This window comes from Mus caroli, chromosome 17, assembly GCF_900094665.2.
Source record: "Mus caroli chromosome 17, CAROLI_EIJ_v1.1, whole genome shotgun sequence".
NCBI classification, from domain to species: Eukaryota; Metazoa; Chordata; class Mammalia; order Rodentia; family Muridae; genus Mus; species Mus caroli.
The window spans coordinates 50,222,564-50,232,787 of NC_034586.1; the positions used below are offsets into that span (position 1 = coordinate 50,222,564).

Here is a 10,224-nt window from a genome sequence, read left to right on the forward strand (position 1 = left end):
CAGCCCAGTCTACATAGTGAATTCCAGGCTCTCAGAGCTACATGATGAGACTCTGGCCTGACTAAACAAAACACTTATTACTGAAGGCTGTGCATTTGTTCAGTCAGAAGCCAGTTTTTAAGACCAGAAAGCAAGAGATACACGAGGCGAGCAAGTGCAGCTGTAAGTTTTGTTGCTTTGGAGTTCTGAACACTGTCAGCTTCGGAGGATCAGACTCCACCAGTGAGTGATGAGCTGTCAGGATTGGTTTTAAAAATAAATTTATTTTTATTTTATGTGTATGAGTGTTTTACCTTCATGTATGCATTTATGTGCATGGTGCTGCCAGAGGCCAGAAAAGGACATCGGCTCTCCTGGAACTGGAGTTACAGTCCGTTATGAGCTGCTATGTGGATGCTGGGAGCTGATCTTAACTTCTGAGCCATCTCTCCAGCCTTCAGCTTTGTGAGGAAGTTGTGTGTGTGTGTGTGTGTGTGTGTGTGTGTGTGTGTGTGTGCGCGCACATGGATGTGGGAGTGGGATCAATCTCTGTGCTCTTCTTCAGGAGCCCCATTGTTAACTTCGCTTCTTTTTATTTGTTTGTTTTTTTGAGACACAGTCACATTTTGTAGTCCTGGCTGGCCTGGAATGTGGGATTACAGGTGTGTCCCCCCACCCCAGAACTACCTTCATTTCTTTTTGAGACCAGGTCTCTGGGATACCCAGGAATCCGTGGTCTTTACCTCCCCATTCTGAGATTCCAAGCATGAGATTCCACCACATGCTTGGATGATGTTGACGATAACGATCACCATTTTTATTTATTTATTTATTTATTTAACTTCTTTTTCACTGTCTTCCAGCACCAGACCAGTGTCATCAGCTTCAATTGACGTTTTCAGTGCAAAGGACAATCCTTTGTTATTTAATATTATGTTCATCTTTTCAGTCTATCTGCTTTCTAAGGAAAGTAGAGGTTACTTCTGAAGTCTGGTCTTTTTTTTTTTGTAATCACGATTCTCTTGCTTCAGCTCCTACTACTGAAAAGACAGACACCACGGGCCGAGGGCTTTTGATCTTTGAAAAATACGACATAATAAAGTATTTCGTTTGTTTGAACGAGTGTCTCATGTAATGCTGGATGGTCTTGAACTTCTTTCTGGTTTTCCTGCCTGCTCCCAAATTCAGGGATGGAAAGTCTCCGCTATTGTGACCAGCCACCTTTAAGTTTCAGCTGCATTCAAAGTGAGTCCAGCCATGTGCAGGTTTCAAGGTCTCAGGGTTACAGGCAGGAAACTTGGTTTATTGTCCTTCTGCACAGTACTTTTTTCCTGAAGGCTGCCTCCCCGGCTTCAGATCTGGTCGCCCATATACGTCATGCCTTTCTTCTCTTCTCTTCTCTTCTCTTCTCTTCTCTTCTCTTCTCTTCTCTTCTCTTCTCTTCTCTTCTCTTCTCTTCTCTTCTCTTCTCTTCTCTTCTCTTCTCTTCTCTTCTCTTCTCTTCTCTTCTCTTCTTTCTTTCTTTCTTTCTTTCTTTCTTTCTTTCTTTCTTCCAGGGAATTCTTAACCTCCCAAGCCTAACAATGTCAGAACTTATAGAGAAAATACAGGTGTTTATAGAGATTGGCTGGATGCTTCCCTGTGTATGATTACAAATATTACCTGTTTTTCTTAACTGCCATTAAAAGTTGCGTTGCTTACAGTTTAGGATATATTCAATTCCTTGGGTAGAATTGGGTTTATTCCTTAACTGGTAAATAGTTTTAAGTTAAATAATATTTGAGGCGGGGAGAGGGACTCTGGGGGAGGTTAGGGGGAGGGAGAAAGAGGAGGGTTAGCTGTATTGAGTTGCATTGACTTACAGATGTGGTTTCATATCTTCGGCTCTGTGAGTACAGTGTTTAAAACTGAACTGGGCCCAGTGAGACTAACAACACGTTAAATGGGGCTTACTGATAGAGTCTGAGGTATAAAATGAATACTTATTTTGAAGATGGACTTCCTCAAGTGAATGTAAACTAGATGTAATTGGCTTCTTTACCTTTCTATTGCTCTGATAAAACAACACCATGACTAAGGCAACTTAAAAGAACAGTTTTAGGGGGTTGGAGAGATGGCTCAGTAGTTAAGAGCACTAACTGCTCTTCCAGAGGTCCTGAGTTCAATTCCCAGCAACCACATGGTGGCTCACAACCATCCGTAAAGGGATCTGATGCCCTCTTCTGGTGTGTCTGAAGAGATCAATGGTGTCTTCATGTTATATTTCAGGTTATACTTCATGTTCTGTTTAGAGGGTTAGACTCCATGATAAAGGAGCAAGGGCACAGTACAGGAACAGCTGAGAGCTCACAACTGGATTTGCAATGAGAAGGTGGAGAGTCTTTTGAAGCCCACCCCCAGTGACATTCTTCCTCTAACAGTGTGGCACTACCTAATTCTTCCCAAGCCATTCTACCAACTATTCAAGCATATGAACCTACGGGTTCCATTCTTTTTCTAACATGGAGTATGTGACAATGTTTTTGGAGTTTGAGCTATTTTAAGCCAAATGTATGGTTAAAATAGCCTTTGTCTATTTCTTTGACCTTTTCATATGCTTTGGGGGCATGGCATCAGAAGTAGGACTGGAGCAAACCCTACTCACCCCCACACTAAATTACAGCCATGATGGGTCTTCTTTCTATTTCAAATATTTATTTATTGTGTATGTGTGTGTGTGTTTGCGTGTGTAAGAAGGGACGAGGAGAAGGCTCTGAGTAGACCCTCAACCTTCCCTTTACTGAGATGAGGGCTCTCTCGTTTCTGTTCATTGCTGTAATGGCCTAAAAGCCTCTGGTCCAGGTTTATGTGAAACCTTTAACCATAGGCGCCACCTCCTCAGGACTCCTCAGCTCTTCCTGTGCCTTGATGTTTATTGTTTTGTTGTTTTGCCTTAGTTTAAAATAGGGTTTTCTATAGCTTAGGTTGGCCTGGGCTGCCTGGACCTTCCCCGCCTCACAAGTGTTGGAGCTATGGGCCTGCTCATCACAGCATTTCTTTCCCTTTACCATTCTCGGTGCTGTTATGGGAACACTGACATCTGAAAGCTGGTTCCTCTGAGTTCCCATTGACCACTGTCATCGACCACATCCTCTCACGGGTGCTCTGACTCTTAGGTCTACTTTTCCCATTTCAAATTTGTGATTAGGAAAGAGAAACAGTGATTAAATGATCAGTCTTTTGCCCGTTAGTGTGTTAACAGTTTTCTTTGCAGGTGCTAGTTTTCTAACCTTTGGACATTGTGGGCATTACTTTCACCTCTTCTAGCTAAGAGAAAAATGGATTTCTAGGCAGTGTGGTGGCACATGACTTTAATCCCAGTGCTCAGGAGGTATGGGCAGATAGGTTTCTGTGAGTTCACATCCATCTAGGCCCACTTACTAAGGTCTAAGCCAGCCAGGGTTACATGATGAGGCCTTTTTCAAAAAGGAAACGTAACAAACTAAAGACCCCAAACTGACTACAACAAACTGATCTGTGCTGCTTCCAAATTGCTTAGACACTTGGTGCTTGCTTCTGGTGCAAAGGATCAGGGACACACTTGTTTCCAGTTCAGCAGGTCTCAAAAGAGTTGGCAAGCTAGCCTTGAGAAGTCCGGGTGAGTGTACTTAGTGGAACTTAGCGAAGGTCACAGCACACAGAGCTATGGGTCTGCTGTACTTGGGTCCCCTGTAAGGTAACAGCTACACTGATTCTCAGCAGCAGGTACACAGCTGGTACCTCATGGCTTGCTGAACCCGGGAGAACTGGGAAGTGATTGTGATTGGGGGATGTATGGTGTGAAATTCCCAAATAATCAAGATAAAAAATATTAAGTAAAAAAGTATTCATTTATTTAATCACATGATTTTTTTTTTAACTTGAATGTATGTATGTGCACTGCATGCTTGGAGTGCCCACAGAGACCAGAAGAAGGTGTCGGAACACAACTCCACCGACACAGACTAGAATAACCGACAGTTGTGAGCTTCCATGTTGGTGCTAGGAACTGAACCCAGATCCTCTGGAAGAGCAGCCAGGACCAAATCCACTCGTTTAACACAGGCCCTCACAAACTCCGTAAGCCTCTGCACAGCATATAACAGACCATTAGTACCTGATTTCTTTTAAGGCAGTAGGAAAAGACGGGCATCCTCACAACGTAGGCAGAGGAGTTGGCAGTGCTAGAGAGGACAGTATCTGTGGAACGTAATGGCCGACACCTAAGGCATCCAGTCAGTGCAATAGAGTACCAGCAGTCATTACTGTTTTACAGCACGGTCTGGATGAGAATCCACCCATTAAGGCAGTGGTGGAAGGCCAGAAGACCCTTGCACATTACTGCTTCACTGTGCTGATGAGACTTCTCGAGGGGTAGGAAGAACTCACCACAGGGAGTAGCACACTTCAGACAGGCTTGGCAGGAGCTGGGACTTGACACAATTATAGAGTTGAAACCAGCCAGGGCAATGAAGTACACAGTGAGACTTTGTCAAGGGGAAAACAAGGCAAAAGCCAAAACCAAAACCTGGGCTTTAAAGTGCATGCTTGTAATTCCTGCAGTTGGGAGACAGAGGCAGGAGGATTGCCACAAGTTTGAGGCTCACAGGCCAGCCTCGTCTACAAAGCAAGTTCTAGGACAGTTGGGGCTACATTGTAAGACTTGAGAAAATCAATTCAACAACACTTCAGGAAAGGAACTAATTACATTTTCATTTATTTCTAAGGCTATATATAGTTTGCATCCATGTGCGATTACAAATGTTTATAAACAGGAAAGTTACTGTTCAAAGGTGGTGGTACACACTTTTAATTCCAGCCCTTGGGAGTCAGAGGCAGGCAGATTTCTGTGAGTTTGACACCAGCCTTGTCTTCATATCAAGCTCAAGGCCAGCCTGGATTACATACTGAGACATTGTCTCAAAAATGAATGAATAAATCAATAAATAATTTGGGGCATGGTGATACAGACCTTTAGTTCCAGCATTTACGAGGCAGAGGCAGGTGGATCTCTGTCAGTTCAAGTCAAGCCTGGTACAGAGAGGTAAAGCTACACAGGTAAAGCCTGTCTCCAAGGAAAAAACCAAATAAGTTAAATTAAAAAAAATGACCTATGTACATTTTATTTTTTATTTGACTACAGTATGTGGCTATCTCACTTATGACATCATGCTCAGAATTAGACTTCATGTAAGTAGAACAATATTAGGTCACTTTTTTCTTAGGTCGTCTGTGCAGGGTCTTCCTTGAGGTCCGTCGGAAGCCTTCCAGGGACGGACCTCATTTTGGAGATAAATAGGCTAAAATTTTTATGTCGTCAGTTAATTGCAGAAATCCTTATTTCCTGGTGTTGCCACTCAAGGCTGGCCTTGTGCTTATCATTCTCCCGTGTAAGCCTCTTGTGTGTATAGGTGTGTGCCTCTTGGTCTTTTGCTCTCCCTAACTCCTGTCACCAGCTAGCTTCTTCAAATGGCAGTCTATCGGGAGCCTCTAGCCTCCCTATCTCAAAATCATAAGGGTGCTACCAGCAAGGTCAATCGGACTCCTAAGACAATGTGACAGTCATCCTGAAATGATAGCTGGCTTGGCTCTGTCCTCATCTTCCTCCCCATCAGCCACAGGATTCAGTCATTCTTTGTCACTTTCCAGAGCTGCTGTATTTTCTTAAACTCCAGACTGCCCGCTCTGTTCCCAGGGTAGTCTGAACATGGCCTGACTCAAACAACCCACATCTCTCTGAGATCCTAAGATCACTCGTCTAAGTTTCTCTGTCCTTGCTCCTTTATGTAAGTTGTTCAGATGCATCAGAAGCTTGGAGGGGGGCAGGGCTCACATTTATGCCACACTTCTCATTCTTTGGGGCTGTGTGCTAGAATTGAATGTGATAAACTTATCTCTGGACTCTAAGCATTTAGTTATCCTCTACTGATAGAGGATCCTCTACTGATAGAGGATCCTCTACTGAAGGAGGCACCCAGGGGTGCCTCTTTCTAACCACAAGGCAAAATTCTTCACTGATAAGCAACTCGTTAAGTCCTAAAGAACCACTAACTACAAAATTAAGGAAAAAAATTAGTTTTATTTATTTATTTTTCATATGTATGGCTATTTTGCCTTTTTATATGTCTGTGCACCACATGTGTGCCTGGTCCTTGTGGAAGCCAGAAGACATCAAATACCCTAGAACTAGAGTTACAGTTGTTTATGGACCTTTTTGTGTGTGCTGGGAATCGAACCTGGGTTCTGGAAAAGCAAATAGTCCTCTTAGCATCTGAGCACTGTATTCAGCCTCCTTAAGTCTTTCTAAAGCAGATTTTTGATGTAAGCAGTCATGCTTTGTTTTGTTGTTTTTTTTTTTTTAATCTATTTTTGTCTATTGTTTGCATATCTGCTGAGGAATGAACTCAGGAACCCCTGCATGCTAGGAAAGTGCTTTGGGAAACTACACCAGTGATTTTTAAGACATGGGTCTTGGGGCTAGAGAAATTGCTCAGCCATTAAGAGGACTTTCTGCTCTAATAGAGGACCCGGATCCTATTTTCAGCTCATAAATGTTTGCTAATGCTAGTGCCACGGTGTCCCACCCTCTCTTCTGGACTCCTTGGGTAACAGGCAGATGTATCATATATATGCATATGTGTAGGCAAACATATACACAAAAGAATAAATAAATAAATAAATAAATAAATAAAATCAAAGAGATGATCTTTATGCTTGAAAACTGCCAAGAGAGTGGATTTTAAATATGTTCTCACTACTAAAACTCCTCTCCCTCCCTCTCTCTCTCTCTCCCTCTCTCTCTCTCTCTCTCTCTCTCTCTCTCTCTCACACACACACACACACACACACACACACACACTGCAGGCAAAGATGGAAGCAGAAGCAGGTAGATCTCTCTGAGTTTAGAGCCAACAAGGTCTACATAGTGAATTCTAGGCTAGCCAAGGCTACTTAATGGGACGATGTCTCAGACAAATTAAACAATACCCCTTCCCCCAAGAAAGATAAAAATTAGTAAATTTCAACATAGAAATCCTTAGTAGTTAACCCGGCACAGGGGAGTTCAGCAGGATGACATATGAAGCCATATGATATGTGGTGACATGTGAGCTAGCCTGGGGAACATAGAGCCTAGTTCATCTGTAGCAGCAGCAAACCTCAGATGCTGGAGTACCAACGAGGTTTTTCTTACTCTAACTAGTTTTTACGTAGCATGCAAATAATGGGATTCATGGTGGCATTTGATACTATGTACCATTGTACTGTGTCCTAATCCAGGACCCCTCTGAGTTTTATTCTGTAATCCAGGTTCTTCCTAAAGTCTAAATTCTCCTGCCTCAGTTCTCCTGCATGCTGGGATGGCAGACATTCACTATGCCCAGCTCATCAGTTCCTTTTCAACTTGATAACGCAAGGGTGTAGTTTTGATGCTTGTGAATTCAAATGTGTTCTCTGGATTTATTCAATTAAGAAGATTACAGAGACTGCTTTGGCCTCTGTAATTTTTGTTGTGTGTGTGTGTGTGTGTGTTGCTACAGTATTTTATGGAGTCAGACTGTTTGGAGCTGGTTCACTCCTCCTACAGTGTCAGATAAGGAGATTGAACTGAGGGTGTCAGTCTTGGATATAAATGTCCTTACCCACTGAGCCAGCTCACTGTCAGCCACCATATGCATGCATAAGTGTGAACATGCTATGACACATGTGAGGAGGTCCGAGGACAGCGTTTAGGAGTCTGTTCCTTGCACTGTGGGTTCTGGGTATTGAACCTGGGTCATCAGGCTTGTGTGGCAAGAGTGTTAACTTGCTGACCCATCTTGCTGGCTCCACTATTTTGTTTTTGTATTTGGGACCTTGCTTTGTAGTTCATGTTTGCCTGGAATTTGCATCCCCTCCGTCTCAGCCTGCCAAGGGTTGGGATTTCAGGTTAGTGCCATTATGTTAGGTGATAACCTGGTTTTCTGTGGATGATGTTTATGAAGTCTCTTGACTTCTTACACCTCTCTCTTCCTTTGGTCTTACCCTAAGCTGCTCATGTTTCTCACTTGGAGAATGTGTCAGAGGAAGAAATGAACAGACTCCTGGGAATTGTGTTGGATGTGGAGTACCTCTTCACCTGCGTCCACAAAGAAGAAGATGCAGATACCAAACAAGTGTATTTCTACCTATTCAAGGTGAGAGCTTAACCTTTTATTTATTTAATTACATTTAATTGCATACTCGTGTGTGTGCAGGAATACACGTGTACTCGTGCATATCGTGGCTCAGATATGGAGATTAGAGAACAGCTTATGGATGTCATTTTTCTCTTCCCCACATTGGGTTCTCAGGGATTAAATCAGGTGATCAGCTTTGGTAGCAAACATCTTTCCCTGCTAAACCATCATGTTGGGTTCTTATTACTGTTAAAATGACTTATTTTAATTAATTAATTACTTAATTACTTAATTAATTTTTGTTTTTCGAGACAGGGTTTCTCTGTATAGCCCTGGCTATCCTGGAACTCACGCTGTAGACCAGGCTGGCCTTGAACTCAGAAATCCACCTGCCTCTGCCTCCCAAGTGCTGGGATTCAAGGCGTGTGCCACCACTGCCTGGCTGACTTATTTAATTTTTAATTATGTGTACATGTGTTTGTCTGTGTAGGAATGTGTGCACATGAGTATGGGTGCCCACAAAGGCCAGAGAGGCTGTTGGGTCCCTTGAAGCTGGAGTTGTAGGTAGTTGCGAACTGTCCAACATAGATGTTGGGAATCGAATTCAAGTTCTCCAGAAGACATGCAAGGGATCCTAACCACGTAACCATCTCTCCAGCCCCCTTATTTTTATTTTATGACACATTGTTTTACTGGCCTTAAACTCTCTGTGTTGCTGAGGCTTACTTTAAACTGACCTTCCTGCCTCTCTACCTTCCAGGACCTAGAATCTAGGTGCCACCATACTGAGTGTGAGGTGAGATTTTTGCATTTCCAAAGCCTTTTATTTTCCTGTCATCATGCCTATGATCCCAGTGCCACGTGCAGTTTGTGGGTAGAAGGCACTCAGCTCTGTTCTTGCAGTTCTGCTTCTTCAGGAGTCTCTAAAATGCCTTCCTTCACACGGTGTGCAGAATTAGACAGCTTGATTCACATATACTCATAGATTTCTTTCCATCCACCAAACGGGTGCTTAGCACAGCCTGTATTAGAGATGGCACTGAGGTATCTGGAAGGACAGAGCTGTAGCAAGACAAAGTTCTTCCAGCATGGAGTCGCATGTCAGTCAAGGATATGGTCAGTGAATAATCGGGAATGGTTTGACAATGTTAAAGCCTGTGAAGGGGGGAAGGGGCGGCTGGAGAGATGGTTCAATGGTTAAGAGCACTGACTGCTCTTTCAGAGGGCCTGAGTTCAATTCCCAGCAACCACTTGGTGGCTCACAACCATCTGTAATGGGATCTGACGTCCTCTTCTGGTGTGTTGAAGACAGGTACAGTGTACTTCATATACATAAAATAAATCTTAAAAAAAAAAAAAAAAAGCCTGTGAGGGACAAAAAGCCATTCCTGCCAGGGAGGTTTGCAGGCAGAGTCTGTGGCATGAAGTCACAGCAGTGAAGCCATCAAGGTAGAGCCTGGAGACAGGTATCAATGGAAGGAAGGGCAACTTCTGGGGAAGTCTGACTGTCCCCAAGCTGCCTCTCCTTCATTCACATGGCTGTTCACAGGTGATGATGGAGGACACCTTGTCACAACCTCATAGGAGGTGGCAGAAGGACAAGTAAAACAAGAACCCTGAGTTGGAGAGATGGCTCAGTGGTTAAGAGTACCTACTACTCTTTCTGGAGCTCTGGGTTCAGTTCCCAGCATCCATGCGGGGTGGGTTAACAACTGCCTGGAACTCCAGCATCCAATATGCACCCTTCTGGCCTCTGCAGACACCTGTACACATGTGTGCATATACACACATGCAGCCAAAACATTTATACACATGAAAAAAGAAGTCTTGTAAGGAAACACACAGAGAGACCTGCTTTTTAGATCTTTGCCAACATTTATTGTGTAATCCTTGTAAAGATGTTAGGAAACACATCAAAACAGAATGCGTGGCCAGAAACATGTGCCCGTGTCTGTATTTTCTTTTCCTCTTTTTTTTTTTTTTTTGTTGTTGTTGGTTTTTCTTTTTCTTTTTTTATTTTTTGTTTTTGTTTTTGTTTTTCGAGACAGGGTTTCTCTGTATAGCCCTGGCT

General features: G+C 43.2%; 1 protein-coding gene across 1 annotated transcript in view; it reads left to right on the top strand.

Moving 5' to 3' along the window:
• Kat2b (lysine acetyltransferase 2B) overlaps window positions 1-10,224 on the top strand; it is a 97,682-nt gene that overhangs the window by 42,346 nt on the left and 45,112 nt on the right. The window contains exon 3 of the mRNA XM_029470908.1: window positions 8,026-8,171. Within this exon, the coding sequence (XP_029326768.1) occupies window positions 8,026-8,171 (146 nt within the window). The remainder of the gene's footprint in view (window positions 1-8,025; window positions 8,172-10,224) is intronic.